Source organism: Amblyomma mixtum, chromosome 2 (genome assembly GCF_055824585.1).
Source record: "Amblyomma mixtum isolate Tamu chromosome 2, ASM5582458v1, whole genome shotgun sequence".
Classification (NCBI taxonomy): Eukaryota; Metazoa; Arthropoda; class Arachnida; order Ixodida; family Ixodidae; genus Amblyomma; species Amblyomma mixtum.
Genome location: NC_143013.1, coordinates 71095352 through 71114559, shown reverse-complemented (window position 1 = coordinate 71114559; position 19208 = coordinate 71095352). Strand labels below are relative to the sequence as shown.

The 19208-nt window shown below is 46.2% G+C and overlaps 1 protein-coding gene across 1 annotated transcript in view; it reads right to left on the bottom strand.

The window, feature by feature from the left end:
* Nucleotides 1-254: 254 nt before the first annotated feature.
* The window catches only part of LOC149359695 (U3 small nucleolar RNA-associated protein 14 homolog A), a 29617-nt gene continuing 10663 nt past the window's right edge, over nucleotides 255-19208 (bottom strand). Inside the window, exons 8-16 of the mRNA XM_089571817.1 lie at nucleotides 14880-15002; nucleotides 14539-14633; nucleotides 13090-13213; nucleotides 12637-12714; nucleotides 10832-11973; nucleotides 9220-9336; nucleotides 7002-7101; nucleotides 5530-5807; nucleotides 255-352 (exon numbers count right to left, since the gene is read on the bottom strand). Coding sequence (XP_089427943.1) covers nucleotides 5535-5807; nucleotides 7002-7101; nucleotides 9220-9336; nucleotides 10832-11973; nucleotides 12637-12714; nucleotides 13090-13213; nucleotides 14539-14633; nucleotides 14880-15002 — 2052 coding nt within the window. The 3' untranslated portion in view covers nucleotides 255-352; nucleotides 5530-5534. The remainder of the gene's footprint in view (nucleotides 353-5529; nucleotides 5808-7001; nucleotides 7102-9219; nucleotides 9337-10831; nucleotides 11974-12636; nucleotides 12715-13089; nucleotides 13214-14538; nucleotides 14634-14879; nucleotides 15003-19208) is intronic.

The following is a 19208-nucleotide window of genomic DNA, read 5'->3' as shown; positions in this document are numbered from 1 at the left end:
TGCGCCTGTGCGTAGCTACGACAGGCTGACTGCGAGTCAGTGATAATGACGGAATAATCTGGAGGCCTTGTTTGGATTGCCAGGGCTATGGCACATTCTTCCCCTTTTGCAGAACATCATCTTGGAGCTCATGATCAATTTAAGATAGCAAGTATGTTAACAATGAATTTCAAAATAAGCTTTAGACAACGTACAGAATTGTTTGGCATACATGAAGGATGTCAGCAGAATCTGACTGTGCGTAAAGCACCATCTTCTTAGTTTGTATAGGCCAGTGTATTTATTTTACTATATACATTTATACACGCTCACTGGAGGCATTTTTTCTGAAGGCTTGAAGGCATTTTCATTCCTGCAAAAAAGAACAACAGTAACATAAAAACTGTTAGGTTCTTATGAATGTAGAAGAGAAAGACGGTTGAACTGAGGAGCTAGAGAGAAATGCATTCTGTGGCTTGCCTTTCAATGTGTGCGAGCTAGTAAAAGCTTGTTAATTCGAACTCCATCAGGGTGCCGGCACAGTTCAAATTCATCCAAATTTGAACTAACAAAGGTGAACAGAATATACGGTATACTGCGATAGGAGGCAGTCGGGTAGTGAGATTACCCTATTGTATTGTTCTAACATATTTTGTCATCAACTTCTGTTTTATTTATTTATTTTTTTTGGCACTCGGTGTGTCCGAAATTGAGCAGCAGCGGGCCGTACTGGAGTTGCGAATGGCGTGCGACCACCTGTGAGCGTGCAGGCAAGGCTGGAATGTCCCGCGACTGCCGCTTTGCCACTTCTCGACCAAAACAATGGAGTCACCATTTAGGTTAAAAAACGAAAGTCACCAGGAAGGCTGCATGTACACATTGTGCAATTTACCAGCCCTCTGATCCCCAGTCGTGAACCGCCAAACCAATGAGCGTGCTTTTTGCCGATATCCTGTTTCGATAACACACCAGCATCGACTTCATGCATGGTTTCAGTCTTCCCTTGAAACGTTTGGAGGGATAATTACCGCAGACGGACGATATTTCTAGATCACTACACCATGGCACACCGTGTAAGTTGATGGCTATGGCTGCAATCAATTGCAAGGAAAAGACCCACAGCAAACACCAGTGAAAACTCCAATTCATTCATTTTGCGCATGAACGCGTTGTTTCAAATTCGGACTGCCGGAGACACTGTGGTGCACCTTATTTTCTGTATATCGCTGCTGGTCGCATCATCTATCACTCAACTACAAAAGCTTACATAGCAAGCTACTGAAGCCTTCAAGATCAGTGCTTTGCAGCAGTCTGGTACAAATCTCGGAGGTCACGTATCTAGCATCCATCCTTGAAGAGGTGGTACAGCCTCGCTATGTGTTGCTCTGCTCGCCGATCAGTACGCAACTTGCCCAGGCTGTCCAGGCGCAGCCCACGTAGTTTGAATGATCAGTGGTGCAGTCGATTCAAGGTCAAACTAACAGGCTTTGTTTTACATCGATCATCATCAGCCTGACTAGGCCCACTGCAGGACAAAGGCCTCTCCCATATCTCTCCAATTCACCTTGCCCTGTGTCAGCTGTGGTCAACCTATCCCCGCAAACTCATTGATCTCATCCGCCCACCTGACTTTCTGCCGCCCCCTGCTACGCTTGCCTTCTCTTGGAATCCGCTCCGTTACCCTTAAGGACCAGCAGTTATCTTGCATTGGCATTAAATGCTCTTTTCTTACTCTTGATTTCGACTAGGATGTCATTAGCCCACGTCTGACCCACAATGCCTTTTTCCTGTCTTTTACATTTTTCCTTTCCATAGGCCGCTGCGCTAGAGTTCGAATTAAAGGGGTGGAGACACCAAATTTTGAAGCTATAAAAAGCCTGCTATGGGATTCCTATGTACGCAAGGGCACTCACAGCCAGGTGTTGGACGCAACAAACGTTTAAAAGATATTTTAATTCGGTTCCAAAGATTACCTAAATGCTCACTCTCACGATCTAGACCCATCGCTAGCGCCATCAACCATGACGTCACAAGGGGTGTAGAAAAATTAAAGTTTTAGTGACGTCATACCAAAATACAGTGACGTACGATGAGCGGGGCACAGCCGCGTGAGTGCAGTCGACGCACCATGCAGCGAGCCGCGTTTGCTGCTAACCGCCACTCGCTCGGTTTGCGGCGCGCCGTTGCGAACAGCATCGCAACGTCCGATTGCAGCTCGTTGCCTGCGTCCGGCCTGCTAGATGTCAACGGCGGGCCGCTCGCGGCAACAACGACGGGAAGCGGCAGCGTCATGATGACATAGGGCGCACTCCTTGGAGCCGGGCGGTCTGCTCCAGTCTTCGTGCCGAACGCCGGCATCTGAAGAACGCGATAGTATTGTTTGTTCACGTTCATAGCAAACCCTGGGATATATGAACATCAAAAATGCATCGTTTCTGACGATCGTTGGCAAATACCGAGTTCCTGGTAGAAGTGATGACTGCGATGCAAGCAAATTTCATCAGCCGGTTTTGTGCTGCTGCTACCTGGTGCGGTTCGCCTGCCGTCTGCTAGCTCTGTTGCTGAAGACGTCGTGGAAATCGAACATATCTTTTATTATGGGACGAGTTCACAGAAAAGGGGTGCCGAGCGGAGCACGTTTCTGAGCGCTGGCCAGTCCCGAAGCGCCCTCAGCTGCGGAGTCGATATGCGAAAGCAGCTAGGCCTAGCGACGACTAGGGCAGTCTGGGACCAGCGCGCAGGTCGCCGGCCGGCGTTGCCGCAGGCAGTGTCGCTGCCGAAAGATCCACTTTTAGCACAGTCACGCTGTCGTATCTCGAATCTAGAAAGCATCCTTTCTGGTAGCATGGCTGTTTTGTATTTTCTTGTGCGGACGTGAAGTACGCCGAGTCTGCCGGCCGGTAGGTCAGCCTGGATACCGTCTGCCGACGTCATAAAAGCGAGCTAAAGAGTGTTCTTGACGTAAATAATAAAACATGGGACAAGAAATGTGAAAAAAGTGTCATTTTTGAGGATCGCTAACCAATACTGAGCTGCTAGTAGAGGTAACAACTGTGACATGAGCAAATTTCTCACAACCGCGCCTAGCAGCTGCCGCTGGCGCGACGTTGGGGTCCGGCTCGCCTGGCGCCCGCTAGCTCCGCTGCCGAAGGCGTCGAGGAGATTGACCATACTATTATTTTATTGTGAGATTATTCTGTTAACACTACAGCTATTTGTGAAAGTAGGCCTTTTATTATAGCGCAGGCGACTTCCGAAGCGCCGGCCGCTTGCTAAACAGGCTATAGGCCTAGCGACGACCACGGCAGCCAGGCAGCAGCAGAGCTCGTCGCCCGGAGCGCCCGCGAGCGGTGCCGTTGCCGAAAGCTCCCAACATAAGCAGACATGCTTTGTCACTGCTCGAGTATAGCTGGCAGTTCTGATAACAAGGCGATCTTGTCTTTTCTTGTGATATTTGTACACCATCCCAAGCAACGCTCAGGTACTGATGCACGGCAGCGAAGTGTGACACCGGTTGTGGGCGCAGCTTGGGTAGAGCGGCGCTGCGATGCTTACTGGCATTTTGCAAAGTGTTTCGCATCCTCACGCGAACCCACGAAGGCGATATTAGCGTGCGAACAAAAAAAAAAGTCGATGTCCTCACTCATTGGAATCAGATCTGTCAGAATCCGAGCTGCTGGGACTAGACGTGCAGTTGTTTGTTTTCATGCGCTGGTCAGCACGTGTGTGGGAAAGCAGACGGTGGAGCAGTAAGTGCGTCACAACTTTTGTGGGCCCACGTGACCAAGCGAAGCAGTTGATCTTCCCCCTCTGTGACGTCACTGTACAACTCGGCGTTCCGAAACCGAAACCGAAAATCGTTCACCTAAAAATGCTATAATAAATTATTCACTGTGAATATATGAATCTTTGAGTGTGTATCATGCTTCCTGGAGCCATAAGAAACGTTTGAAACTAAGAACGCGCGAACCACAAATTTGGTGTCTCCACCTCTTTAATGAACTATCACTGTATTTGTAAAAATGAAGTATATGTACACCCTGCCAATTTTCTAACAACTTCATGTGAGTGTGTACTGCCCAGTGCAGTGCCGCTGAAGCGAAACAAAGTGGAAATTGAGAGAGGGAACAAGCATGCACACCACTAATGCTGCTGGAGCTAGTGTCGTCTGCTTGGCTGTTCAGCTTTGTGCGAAGCAAGTTTTATAGCTCTTGTTCCATCCGCTGCATGTTCGCAACTCTGGACTGGGGCAAATGCATAATGTTCCAAGCAAGATAATAGGCCCTGGTTGCATTTGCAAGTAGCGTCTTGAAAGCGTTTGTTTTAACGAAGTTCATGCACCCATACCAAGGGTCCACTTCAATCAGTTTTTCATAAGTAATGTTTGCAAATGGTTTCTTGGCATGCTAGGCTGTTTATCGCAAAATGTGTGCTCACTTCAGTATCACCCACACTATACACAGCGGATAAAAACAACTGGTCGCAGTTTCTCGGGGCTCCGACGCCTAACAGCCGATGATGGGAAAGGGTTGCTTCGTACTAATCAGAACAGCCTAACAGGCGACGTTTACTACAGCAGCAGTAATTGTGGGCATGCCCTTGACCTCGCAGGCTTTCTCCTTTCCTTCTTCCGGTGCAGCAGTGCTGGGCAGTCGATGCTCACGTGAAGTTGTTAAAAAATTGGGAGGGTGTACGTAATACACTCGGCCACATATTCAAACGCCTTGCTTTGGTTAGGACAAGCAGGTTATTTCCATGTTAAAAACAATTCATTCTCCACTGCATGATACAGATGAATATGCACTTGAATAAGCTCTTGACTGACCTCTCTTTGTGCAGAGTAACAAATCAGTGCAAACAACAAGAATGGAACAGACTAGACAAACAGAGCAGTGCATTTCAACTAGTACATTAAGTGATGAAAATTTACATGTACACTCGACTGAAGACATTTATGGAATGTAGGCACGCCGAAATGAATTTATTTTGGCGAAGTTATGCAAGCCAATCAGCTGAAACGCACGCAAGTATGAGAAGACTTGCATACTCAATCAGATGGTATCAATACTAGACTTGCATGACTTCATCAAAATAAATATTTCCACAGGCAAGAATGAATTAGTCCATGAGCCTTCTTCCCTCAATGTAACGCTTTATGCTTCAACACATGGCCACACATTCCGTGCACAAAACAAGACATAAGTGTCTTTTTTAAATGTTCAGGCTTTTCATAAAACACGCAAGGATGTTAGAACGATGACAGTGCCACCAGCCACAATGAGAGAGCTATCCACTTTATATGCAATGTCATACATCTAGCCTGATGAGGGCTTGTGTACTTGCACTTGCCTGCGGCACACACTAAAGAGCCCTGGGGGCCAACAAGCATGCTGAGCTTTTAATTGCCGGCAGCTGGTTTAACCACATCACTGAGATGATAATTTTTAAACAACCCTTAAAGTTTTTGGAAACAATTTTTAGTTTTCCTGGTAAATTTACTAACACATCACTCAAATTTTGGACATCACAGACTCTCACGGGTAATCGCACCTCGGTCACTTTTTCCTTCTCCCTCGTCGCGGTGGCTGCTGCTGGCGTTTCTCCTCTGCCTTCTGTCGCTCCAGGAGTTTGTCAACTGCTTCGGACTTGTTCTTGAGCAGCAGTGCATCGGTGTCCATGGGGTCGATGACCTGGCCCAGCTTGGCGACCACCTTTGGAGCAGTGAGCTCCCGGAAGGAGGTCTCGGGGTTCCACGTGCTGCCCACAGGGTGGCTGATTGTAGACTCGAATAGCTTCACCTTGCTGATCGAGAGGGGCAACATGTCGACCTGCAGAGAGCAAGAGGTGCCAAAGCATCGTCATAAGCCCAAGCCTGCTCATGCACCGAAGACAGCCGGGCCGCACTCTGACCTCAAAACAAGTCCTTCTTTCTACCTGTGAGCAGCCCATGACTGCACTGTGAAGTCACTAATTAGTTTTGCAAGCATTACAGCAGCATTTAAGGTGAAGCAAAACAAACACATCACCTATGAAAACACTGCAAAGCATTACATTGGCCAGCCACATTGCTACAAAGCTCAGTGAAAGGTAGCAGCTCATAAACAGACTGTGCTAACGCAAGACACAGCTCTCAATTCACCTAAAAAGGTGGTAATAAGTTTCCTTTGGAGATGCGCTAAAACTTCCCATGTAAGCTCTTATGGCATGTCATTTGTGCATCCTGCTGTTTGCCAGTGCCTCTGGTCAACACTGCCTAAAACCAAGACAACCTTGCATATGGCTCAGACATCACTTTTTATTTTGATGTTGTTCTTCTGCCTGTCTTCCCTCCTCCAACATCTGGGCCTGTCACTTGTTAGCCAATACTATCATTCCGCTTACCCTGCACAGTGCCCTTGCGATGACCTTGCAAGGGACAGTTACAGTGCTTCTCACCCCCCTCCCTTTCTCTATCCTCCAACCCTCCCCCAAACTACAGAAGACACATTACTGCTACTATACTACAATAGGACATGCAAACGCACCCCACAATGCCCACTAGGCTGCCTCCCCTAAGCCAGCAACGTCTCTACCTAAGTGACAAATACTGGTAACATTGTTTTGAAGCAAAGAAATACTATGGCAGCACTAAAGATGACCACAGAACACACACAGGACAAGCATTGGATCCAACTAACCCATAGACTTTTGACTGTCTCAAGTTCAGGCTCACACTTAAATGAGTGGCAACAGGAAGTAAATGTGTATTCACTGCACGTTTTAATGTCCTTTCATGTTCGGTGGTACGGTCACCACCATTTGTAAAAATGTGCGACAAGTGTGGGCTACAACATCCAACACTCGTGGGGCACATCGTATGGTGGGCAAACTGGCCGCTGCAGTTATGACCATGCCAGGAAATGTGAAAGGTCAATAAAAAGTGATACCATGAAAGCACAAGCACTATTTCAGCACCTGTACACTTCAAAGGAACATACACACACACACAAGAAAGAAAAAAAAGGAGTTAGAAGGAGACTTACCTGATGAGCCTCTAACTTCTCTTCCTTTGCCTCGCTCATGATCACATTTCCAAGCGCCTGATCCTTCCTCGGAGGTCCCGGTGGAGGCTTCACAAAGAATCTAGCCACCAACAGGAGGAAGAAGAAAATTTAGCTGCATATGCTATGCATGAGTTTCACATACCCTGCTTGAACTGTCCCTACGTAGGTATGGAGTAACAAATTCTCTGATTTTATTGCCATAATATGTCTAGCAGCACTGGTACACACCGTGCATTTACCCTTAGAATAGTACCTATAATAAAATAACATATCTTTGAATGTGCGAACGGGTGGGTAAAAAAAAAACTAAAAATTACAGCTGCTGAGTTTTACTATATGCTTCCAAATTCATTCCGTGCAGCTACACAAAACTGCCTTGCTTCTAACCTCAACTCAAACTCCTGGCTGTTCAGGAAACTCGATTACCCTAATACAGCTCAAAACATGGGCAATCTTTTCAACTGTAATGCTTAGAAGAGATTGTGCACCTTTATACAGTTTTACTTAGCCAAGTCCAAGTATTCTAATCGGCATTAAAAAAGTGCTAGTCTGCGAAAAGAACCGTCCTGGTCACCCTCAAGACTGATTTTAGAAGCCGTGCAAGAGAGATACAGACTGCAGAGCACAGAAGTAATTTCTCAACAGCTGACTAATGGAAAAGCACTAATGCATCAGCCATAAATCAACTTGGTGTTGAGATAGCTAGTATGGGCCTAGGGAAAGCAGTCAGTCATAAAGCATAACAAGCAACTGAGGACAGAGCACACAGAATGAGTGCCTCTCATATGTGCAGTTGTTTGTTACCCTCTGTGTTCAATCTTTTTCAAAATGGAGCCCAACCTTCAGCAACAAAACAAGGTATATTGCTGCTACTTCCTGATGAATGCAGCAGATATGCCTCCCTATGAAGCATGTATATACTGTAAGCTTGTGTGTCCCTACTGGCCTGCAAAGGGTGGTGAACCATCCGTTTGACTCCCAATAATATTAACTTGAAGTAGACCAAAAATATGTTCGAATTATGAGGAGTGTGAATTAACAGGAGCCATCAGTAATGGTAAAACCTCATTAATTTGTACTTCTAGAGACACAGAAAAAAAAAAGGTGCTTGAATCATCACAAAGTACAGGTTATCAAATGGCCAGAGAAAGACTGCCAAAAGCTGTTCGCATCCCAGTAAATTTATTCAGAGAAACTAGGCAATTGTCACCTGCTTTTGAGATCAGAACAGCCCAGCAATGACTACCTTTAATAGTTCCGTCAATGCTTTAGTGTGTGCACACTGTTGGGAGTTTCGAAGCATAACTTCTCCACAATGATAAAGATCTTCGTGGCATTCAACGCAGTGCGACATGGAAGCGGTGCAGCCCCCTTACAAGAAGCAGTGTCATGTGTGAGAAGGCTAAACCACACAAGCGGTAAACGGTATGTGAATGTGCACTTTTAGAACACTAAAAGAACCACGTGGACGGAAGCAAGAGAAACTCGCTGGCAGAGCTCATTTATAGCTCAGCTGGCTGGCTGATGCGCGACTGATAGCCGCCGCCACCCCTGGTTAGCGCAAGATAAAAAAGTGAAAGTGAAACTATGCGGTCAGACTGTTTTCCAGAGATGGGACTTCTCTCCAAGGCCCATCCGTATCAGCTAGTACTACACCTGCAGCGTCCAAAGCCTTAGATTTGAATGGGTGTTGGCCAGGATGACTCCAGCAGTCCAAATAACCCGAATTTTCTAATTAACGAGGTTCGACTATAAACTTCATGAAAATGGGACCAAACCACCAGTTCTAATAAATGAGACTTCACTGCATGGGGAATCGAGTGTACATGGTGGGCAAGTAAACCAAGCAAAAACTGGTGCAAGCAACTTGGCTGTGAAATGTACAGTCCGCGTCACTCTTGTGTAGACCGCTCGAGCAGTGTGCTGCATGCAATAAAAACTGAAATTAGAACACAGCCCATGGTCTCCAAGCAAAGTGGTCACGATCACCTTGCTTGCAAGTCTAAGGGGCTCTACTTGCGCGTATGTGTAGCTTCTAAATAGCAGAAACTGCGACAAGGTGTTGGTTTTTATGCGGATGAGTGTCCCGCTCGAGCGCTCTACATAAGAGTGATGCGGACTGTACTTCAGCAACAACGAAATGGCAGCAACAAAATGCAGTACTAGCAGAAACACCCTGGGGTGAGTACACCCTCACCTTTGCCTCTTTCTCCTGTCCGCCTTGATTCCACCCCCACCCCATGCTCCCCAGCCAGGCAGGTAGAGGTCAACGCCCTGGGGCTCATCTTGCTTCACCTGAGCTTCCTTCTCCTCCCTGCAGAAAATACACAAGAATGCTGCAACAAGACAAGCACCACGATGTACTAATATGTTGTTATTCCTGTCTTGTCCCTGGTTTCCACTGCATTGGTCACAACAGTCCGTTCCAATGCTACAAATATCCCCGACTCACCCTTCGCCGCACCGTAAAAGAGGTCTACCTCGAGCTCCGCCTAGACAAACGCCTTTACCCTCCCCCTCATCCATCACTCACGGTGCCGGAGGCTCGCCTTCTTCGGCACATCCAAATGAATGCAGTTATCACCCCGTCTCGCCTATTTCTCTATCGCTACCGATCAGACACTTCCTGTCCCAACTGCCCCTGTATCTATGCGGACCTGGCCCATTGCCTCTTCTATTGCCCGGCTGCTCAGCAGTTGGGTTCCTACCCCCCACCTTCTCTATCCATCACCACCTGGCTCGAATGGCTTGGCGCTGAAGGGGAAGAAGAACAGCGACTTCTGGTCGCCCAGGCGGTCGACATGCTCGGCCTGTAAATTATGGCCGAATAAAGGTCTTGTACTGCTACTACTACTATCCCCGACTATTAAATGACTACAGCTTCCAGTACAGAATGAGAGCAAAAAGGTGTGGCTACAGATAAGTGCATCGCCTTCAGGGCAAGCAAAATGGGTAACTGGTTAGCCTAGTATGGGTAACTGGTTAGCCTAGTAACACAATTAAGCCTTATATCGATGAAGCTGAAATTAGTTTAAGCTGTTTTATTATAGCTACTGTTTCATTATTTTTTATGGACAAGTTACAAGCACTTCATGCTTTCATCACTACATCTGCTACTTCTTCAAAAAGAGGATTAACAGGCTTTTTAAATATCCCATTCTATCTAAATTGAACGCACATCAAACCGTCATTAAAATTTGGTAGACTGAAACAGAGCACTCCTGCTCAAATTGACAAGCAATGTCTAACAATCGTGCAGCTGCAGCAGTACTGATTTACCCTGTGACTTTAACTCCCTAAGCATCTGGAAAAGGCCCCTCGCCCCACAATGGATATCAGGTACTACATCCCCCAACGGCAAACAAGGAACCCATTTCGAGACCCCTCATCATGGCGTATCCCTTGCAGTGCATGCCTGCCTGCCCGCTCACCAGCCTGTGTCCAGTCAACTAAACTAATTAATAAAAAAAAACCAACACGGTAAGTTAAATCAAGCAATTCATTTATAAATGAGTGCTTAATAGAGGTTGGAGAGAAGCCCGCCAATATGAGCTTTTCTCCAATGGAGCTGCAGGATCAGTTTTCAAGCAGAATGCAAGCTTCAGATTTGAATGAGCTGGGCATGTCAGACTTGCAACACATCCATGAAGGCATGACTATGGAAGCAAAGACAACCTACCACAATGAGACATCACGCTGGATGCTGTGTCATGAGAAATCAAAAGCATTGGGGACAGTGATCGATTCAACACATGCCTCTTAGTTGCATACCATAGTGAAGTTGTCAAATGTGTCATGCATTCACTTACCTGAAAGCACTGATGACGTCATCATCTGCGAATGCTTCGGCAATGGTGACGACTTGCTCTGTTTCAGCATCCTCATCATCCAAAGCCTCGTCGGCAGGTCCGCTCAAGTCTGGTGCCTTGGACTTCAAGACTTGCTGCTTGACCTCAAGGAACTTCGTAGGGTCAACTTCGACTCTGTCAGGTTCTGCTCTCGGCTCGTCTGACTGAGGAGCCCTCAGCTTCTGACGCGCTGGTCCTGAAGTGGGGACCTGTTTTAAAGCTTCTAAGTCGTTCAGAGTTTGCCTCCTTCCCAGTGTCTCACTCAACCGTACCTCATTCTCAGTATCTTCAAGATCATCGACTGGTGTGACAGCAGGATTAGAAACTGACTTTTTCTCCCTTCGCTCACCGGGGTCTGTCTCCTTGAAAGAGACAGACTTCTTTCTTCCTTTTTCTTGTCTTTTTAGTTTCAGGTCACTGCTCTTTGCCTTCCTCTTTTTAGCAGTAGGCTCATCAAGAGAATCAAATAACTTGTCAATGTCTGCAGCCATTCGTGTTTTCGATGCCGACTTCCCTTTCTTTGTAGTTCGGGCACCAATCTTCTGCCGTTTCGAAGCTAGCTTTCTTTTTGGACCTGCTTCCACAGAACCAGGTTCTGGTTGCTTTTCCACCAAAGGCTTTTCTGCCTCAGCCTCCTCTTTTTGGCCATTCACCCCATCATCACTAGAGTTGGTTCTGTCTGTAGTTTTGTTTCCGGCATCAGTTGGAGCTGCTGAATCCATTTGTTCTTTCTGAGGGCAGTTAGCAGGAGCACCTTCAGCTGTACTGACGTCAGGGATTTCAGCTTCACTGACAGATTTACCACCAACCACAGCTTCAACGTCTTCCTTTTTTTCATCTTCCAGATTATTGCTCAGAGATGCAGCGCTGCCATCCTTGACATCAGCATTTCCTGCTCCGACACGTGGCCTCGTGCCAGTCGGATTTTTCAGCCAAGGGTTTGCCGCATTGAAGAAACGGGCTTCCAGCTCACCAGCGTGCCTAGCTGCGGCTTCTTCAGCGGCACTGATATCCACACCTTCTTCGTCATCTGATGACTCCACCAGAGGCTTCTGCGTCAGCTGCCGGCTCAGTTCTAACTGTGTCAGCAAGGCTTCTCGACTCTTCACATGAGAACAGAAAAAGCAAAAGAAGAGTTGTTTAGTGGGATATGTGCTGTGTAAAAGAAACACACACACCAACTTTCTTTGCCAGTGCAGTGCAATTTGAAGAAAAACTGAAATCCGTATCAAATTTTGACTATATCATGAGATTCTACTCTGTTTTGTTTTATCGTGTTCCCTGTGGTGTTATTTATGAAAAGCAATAAACAAAACTACAAAGTGCAATGTTGTTGCAAAATCATCACTGCAAATAGCATGGAGAAGTGTACAGTAAGACACCAAGGCACCACAGGTATGTAACGCACATACTTATTTTCCTACACAATAAAGCTCTGCTTCATGTAAATATGCTTACTGGACATGCTTGCAAACTACCTTATTTGTTTCAACTGACCCCCTACTGAAGTTTGCAGTTCCTTCAAGTTACCTTGATGAAAGCTCATAAGTCATGAAATTAACAGTTGACGCAATGAACGCAAGCATCAATGCAGTTTCTGGTGCGCAAACCCATATAGGGACCAGAACATGGCACAGTACGAACAGTTGAAATTTTTTCTGCTTCACACTGAAGGTTTATGTCCATAAAAATACAAGATATTTGCCTGGACAATAAAATACGAATTACAACTTGTATGCAAAGAATTAGACGGGATGCCCACTTACCTCCTGGTTGTACTTTGTTCTCAGCATTTGTTGTTTTGCCCACTTTCCTGTGCTTTTGTGTCGCAGAGACACTCTTTCCTGCAAGAGAAAGGCAAAATGTATATGAAAGATCAGCCATGGGATTTCTCTTATGGCCAGCACTAAATACAGACCAGCTTGAAACGCAACACTGGTGTCATTTTACTTATTAAAGCACTGCCGAACCTCTACTTTTCTGTGCACTTATTCTAAGCTTGTAATTTTGATTTCAACATGTTACCACACTGCTCGTGTTCAGTGCCATGAGCAACGACTAGTCACTTGCCAGAGCAAAACTGAGGGCAACAAATACCTTGACCTCAGGGTCACCTCAAATCCCTTGTACGCTTTCCTGACCATGTTACAGGGATGTAATGAACAGTGTGAGTTTATACAGGACTGCATGCTGACGAGTGGATGGTTTTGAAGGCTCACCAGAATCCTCTGCTTGTCAAGTTCCCGCAGCTTCTCTATGGCAAGTTCAGGGTCCTTTTCCTTGAGCTCTTCAAATTCCTTCATCTGTTTTTTCAAACGTTCCTTTTTCAGTATCCGATGATACCTGCAGAGTTCATGAGCAAGGCAGGGCTACAGACACACTCACCCAAGGACCACAGGTGAGAGAAAATCCAACCTCACAACTGCTCAAAGTTATTCTGTATGGGTACGTGTTACAACACTAGCAGCAATATAAAAGATAAGACATGAATTCTATTGGGAATGAAAGAAATGCACTTAAAAGACAACAATGCTTCAAAACGCATGTAAGGACGACGATAAGCAGTGACAAGGACCTTACGCAACCACATTATTACCCAGGTTTACATGTTCAGTTGCAGATAGTATTCAGCTTTGGTTCACACATACCCAAAAATGTGAGGTAAATTCATTGGGAACATACAACCAGGTTTACATGTTCAGTTGCAGACAGTATTCAGTTTTGGTTCACACATACCCAAAAATGTGAGGTAAATTCATCAGGAACGTACAAAAAAGAGCCTGTGAGAACGCCAAGTGCTGATAATCTAAAGCACTATCGCGATGGAAACGCGAACAATGTGGCATCTATGCGCTGCACTGTCCCAATTTCTTTTGATCGTGGTTTTACCTAGGCGGTAAGAAAAAGACAGAGTCGTCCTGGAGTGCATCAGGGACAACTCTAGCATCTTTTTCCTAGCACAAAAGTAAAAGCGTGATGAAAAGAAACGCGAACAGCGGAGTGCCCAGGCTCCGCTCTGTTCATATTTCTTTCCATCGCCCCTGTACGTAACAAAGAGCTCAGTACAAAAATTCCATTGGCATTTACGCCTGGTCTTGCTCTAATATGGCAACAGCCAACGGCTTTATCTAGTTAAGTGGTCCAAACTTTGTAAAACAGTGACAACACGCCTCAGTAAGGTAATTCCTAGCCACATAAACTTTGTAACTGTTTAATTACCATGATGTGCACACTGCACTGCTCATCATACACAGCATCGTATGATCTGAGATAGAAGCTATTTTGTGCTCAGCCAGCAGAATATAAGATCAGGTTTACAGTGTCACCACTGGGCTGTACAGAGACTAGTCTAAACCAAGTTGGCCTATTTCTGTGCATAGTCCTGACAAACAGTGCCCCAAACTAGATTACAAACTGTCACATAACAGACAAAAGCTCCACAGATATCTCTTTCAGACTCTGAACCAAATGTACGGCGACCAGATTTAGTAACTTGAATGATGTGCCAGCACGAAATTTAAAATGATTCTTTTTCTGCTCTGATGCTACGAGTTCATCATAATCCTTACCACTTAACTGAAAAGAGAGGCGTTTCAGGCAGGCACCTCACAATGATGAATGCAAGGAACTGACAGAGCGAAATGATGAACTTGCTCCCCCACACTCACTTCTTACTCTTGATCTTTCCCTGCCTCCGAGCCTTCATCTCCTGGTATGAGAGCAGAGCCCTCATCTTCTTCAGTTCAGCCAGCCTCTCCTTGGCCTGACAAAGAGAGCAGCAACCAGATACAGTGGGTAAAGCGGTCCTGGCACCAGACAAGCAGAATAGCTCATGCATATGTTTCACTTGTCCAAATTATCAGGCATGACAAAACGATTTCATTTTGGCCTGAACGACAAAAAAGAAGAGTCAAGGCCAGAACAGCTGTACTGAGTGAACAGCTTGCACATGAGCTGTTGGCTCAACATAATGCTGACACAATGATCTGGTGCTCTTATCAGCACTCACCTCTTCCAAGCTCATTGCCTTGAGGGCTTTTTCTTCGGCTGGAGTCAGCTCGGCTCCTGGGCGTGCAACGTTTTCACTGACCTTCAAGATCTTGTTGATTTCTCGCTCAAGTTCAGTTCTTGGCTGAAACACAGAGCATGCAGAGAAAACCCCCACAAAGACTTCAGGAACAGCTATTTCGCTTGACTCCCCACACTTGCAGAATAGACACAGAGCGAAACTACTGGTGTGAATACAGTTCTTAACAGAATCAGCAACACAGAAAGCATGGAGTCTTTGAGCAACACTCTTAGGTCCAGCTGAAATGCAGGCATGTGCGAATAGCGAATTTGTTTGCAATTGAAAACAGAGTGCAATAGAAAAAGAGGCAGTGCATTACAGCTTAGTAAGCTAAGCAGTGTATCCCCCAAATGATGAAGTTTACAGATTTCACTGATGTCGGACAGAACTCAAACACGCAGTGGTAACAGCCCCTCAAAGGAGGCCCTCCAGCTAATGGTGTCAACCGACTGTCATGACATCACAGTTAGTCCCTTTATAACTGCTAGTGTGACATCACAGGTGACTGGCAAGTGCAAGGAGATTATCTGCAATGGCATGGCAATGGAAGGGGCATTGCTGTTGTGTTCTTCAGTTATATCAGACTATAAGTCAATGGAAAAAAAATTTCAAAGGAAAATAAAAACAAATGCTCTTAAACTTGCATTCGGCAACAGACAATGAAAAGTCAGTCAAAGTGCACTAAACATTGTAGCCTCAAGCCCTTAAAGGTGCACTGAAGAGGATTCTGAACTTGTCTTTTTGCCGCGGGAACTCAATCTACACGTTCCGAACATTCTTAGAAACAGTGACTTATTGCCCTGTGTGGCCGATTTCCCCAATTATATTGAATTAACGTCCGGCTCCCGCCTTTTTTTTAAAATTCTCCCTCGTACGGTGGACGGAGTCGACCAACGCGTGGAGCGCCTTTCACCCAGTCCCGTGGAGGCTTTGCTTTCGCTTTATTTTGTTTTTTAGGTTTCCATGAATAAATAGTTTCATTCGCAGATAATATAGCCGCAAAATAAGCCCGAAGAAGTAAAAATACGTGCAGACTATTTGCTACTACGGACTACTACGCATTACTCCGCCGATGGCAGAGCGGCAAGCCGCCATGGGACTGGGTGAAAGGCGCTCCACGCGTTGGCCGACTCTGCCCACCGTACAAGGGAGAATTAAAAAAAAAAGGCGGGAGCCGGACGTTAATTCGATTTAATTGGAGAAATCGGCCACACAGGGCAATAAGTCGCAGTTTCTAAGAATGTTCGGAACGTGTAGATCGAGTTCCCGCGGCAAAAAGACAAGTTCAGATTCCTCTTCAGTGCACCTTTAACACACAATTCTTCGCATCACCACTCATATTTAAAATAAAAAGTTAGCGCTCAATTCTCTCAGTCGCCAAAATTTCAGACCTGATTAAATTTCTCGACTCAGTGCAACACCACGTTCCACATTCCATGGAGTCAATGTATGCATAACTGGGGGCGAAATTTTGGATGCATCACATCCGAATGCTCAATTTCCCAGACCTCGTTCACATAGCACAAGGTGAAGCGACTGCACTGCGCATCCATGATTGCCCATTCATACCACTGCCAGATGTCTTCCCTACATAAAAGCCAAAAGTTGCCAGCAAAAGCACCCTCACATGCTCCAGAAGCAGCACACCAGTGCACACTAATCGGGCGACGTATTAACAGTGTTTTGGAAACGGGTCCTTGTGCAGACTGATAAAACAATAGTGCGTTGCACTTGACACAGGTGCCTCATCTGCATGAGCCAGGAAGGTGCGTGAAGAAATGCACGCATGCCCAACTTCCCTTGCCAGATGCATCGTACTGGTAAGGCGTGGCGTGCACCTATCCATGAAGTGCAAATTTTAGTGGAGCCCTTCTAAACCAAGTCCTTTTGTCGAAACGCATGGAAAGGTAAAAGCAAAGCGCACAGGAGGTGTACCCCTAGACAGGTCCCGTGGGCACGAAAATTGAGCTGCTCTTCAAAGCAAAGACCATGAACTTACAAAAAATTTCGGTCCAGACATTCTCGCTGCGATACATACAATAACTGCTGTTTCGCCCCTCGACTAATTTGAGCCGTCAAAGAGAGTAAACGTTAGTGTATCACCTGCTTTGAATTTGGTTTTCACATCTAAATGTCGCACCTATGAAAGGCTGCCCCGACAGAGCACTGTCTCGAGTATGCTGGTAGTTATACATTGTCATCCTTTTTTTAACCTATGTCTTTCTGTTCTGGGTGCGCCGTGTGACGGGCACTGTGCAGTTCATGCCGCGGCGTGTTCACTTTTGCAGCTGGTCATCACTGGATCAAGTGCATTCACCAGGGATGTGCTGAACAGAGCAGCCGTCGAAGGCCGATTATGTGGACGCAGCCACTGTGCTGTCGTCGGTGTGCATGATGTACATCGACATCTCGAGTGGTACGACTATGCGAAAGCGTCAAAGCATGCAAGAGTCCGTTGACTACTGCTTCCAGCAGCTTTTGAAGTTGATCTTTCGAATGCTTGAGCAAGCCCCGTAGAGTCAGAACAATCGATCACAGGTTGTATTTATGGCTGATTTCTTTCTCTGTCCTAATTAATGGCACAAGTTTTCCTCTACTCTTGAACTTAGAAATGCTTCAGAAATATTTGAGGCTTTTAAATATACTGCTACTTGCTTTGGGGCCAAAATTGAATACAGTTGACAACCAATTTTTCGGACTCTTTAGGGACCGCGAAAACGACAGAAAATCGGGCAGTCCAAAAATTCAAATTTCACCGAAAAAATCACAAACTTATTACTAATATGCGGGAGGAAGCGACCAGTTGTATTGTACACATTCTAAAGCTCCTCATGACTATATTTCGCCGCGCGACATGTGCACGGACGACGGGCGGCAACCACTTTCACGAGCTTGGCCTGGCTGTGCTGCCCTCAGCATGTCGCCGATGAACGCATGGGTTGGGACAAAGTCTAGACGGGAAAGCAAACACGCTGCTGCGGGAACTGCGCTGCGCCCGCAGTACAATGGTCCCGGAACAAGAACATGAAGATGGCGAAATGATAAGAACCTACAAAAGGCCAAAGCAAGTGCTCCGTCGGCGTTGGCCTTCGCCATTAGGCCTAGCGACTAGAGCCAAAATCGGCATCGTATCCGGCGATATGCACGCTCCGCTGGCTTGCGTATAATGAGAGACGTCTTGCCTGTCATCAAAACGCTATTTGTTGATGGTTTTACGAAAGAAGAGTCAGGACTGAGGTGTGTTTTGCTGCGGGTACGCTGACCTTGCTCTTGAAATGCACCACCGTTTCCTCCCGTGCTCGCCGTCGCCGTGAGGCCGTACGCCTCCCACGCGCTTCGCTGCTACATCTTTCCGTATTCGGGACGAAAGAATAGGCACAGGTGAGTTCCGTGAACTCATTCTACCGTTCAAGTTCGTGTGGCGAACGACATTCAAGAACAGTACGAATTCCAAACCCCGCGGGCACAATGTGCCGACTCGCGCAGATTTTCAGCATCGGAAGTTAAGAGGCTCCCTTTAAGATTGAATTTCGTTTTGTTTGATGAAGTTTTCGATCTCTCCTGCAGTTTGAATTAATGAGATTCCACTACACATTATATGGCGGCTTGGGTATTGGCGGCGAGCACGAACGAGGTCCGAAAAATCGAGCAGTCAGTTGCGGTGCGTCCGAAATTTCAGGCGGTCTTATACACTGGCTCCATGGGCCATGTCGTGGTGCCGCGAAAAAGTCCGAAAAATCAGGCGTCCAAATTTTCGGTCGTCGACTGTACCCCATTATTTGGTTCAATATTCAAATATTCGCACAACTGCACCTAAATGCTGTAATAAGTTTTTTTTTTTACGAACCGTGCACCAACAAGCCACGCTTTTGCAATACACAAGAAGCTACCAACAGCACCTAAGTAATTTGGCAGCATAGCAACATTGTGTTTTTGAGAGAAAAGTTGTAAGCCTCGTCAATGCCAACTCAGGGCACTTTCCAAAAAGAATGTGATTTACTCCTGTATATATACGTCCTTTCGATGCATATTTATTACATGTTCACGGAGTTGTGGGTCACCAGTGGGTCAAATCATGTGTTCATGCTTTGCGGCAACGAATACTGAGTCGTGCGATGAATCCGTCGGTCATCCCTAATTTATCAAAAAGCCTGTGAAAACTAAACACGCCATGTCACTGCTGCCATTTATTGGTGGTTCCAGGAAGTTGGCTTAACCGTGGCTTCCTATGCATTGTAGGAGTGTGCTGTCACGACGCGCCCAAGAAAA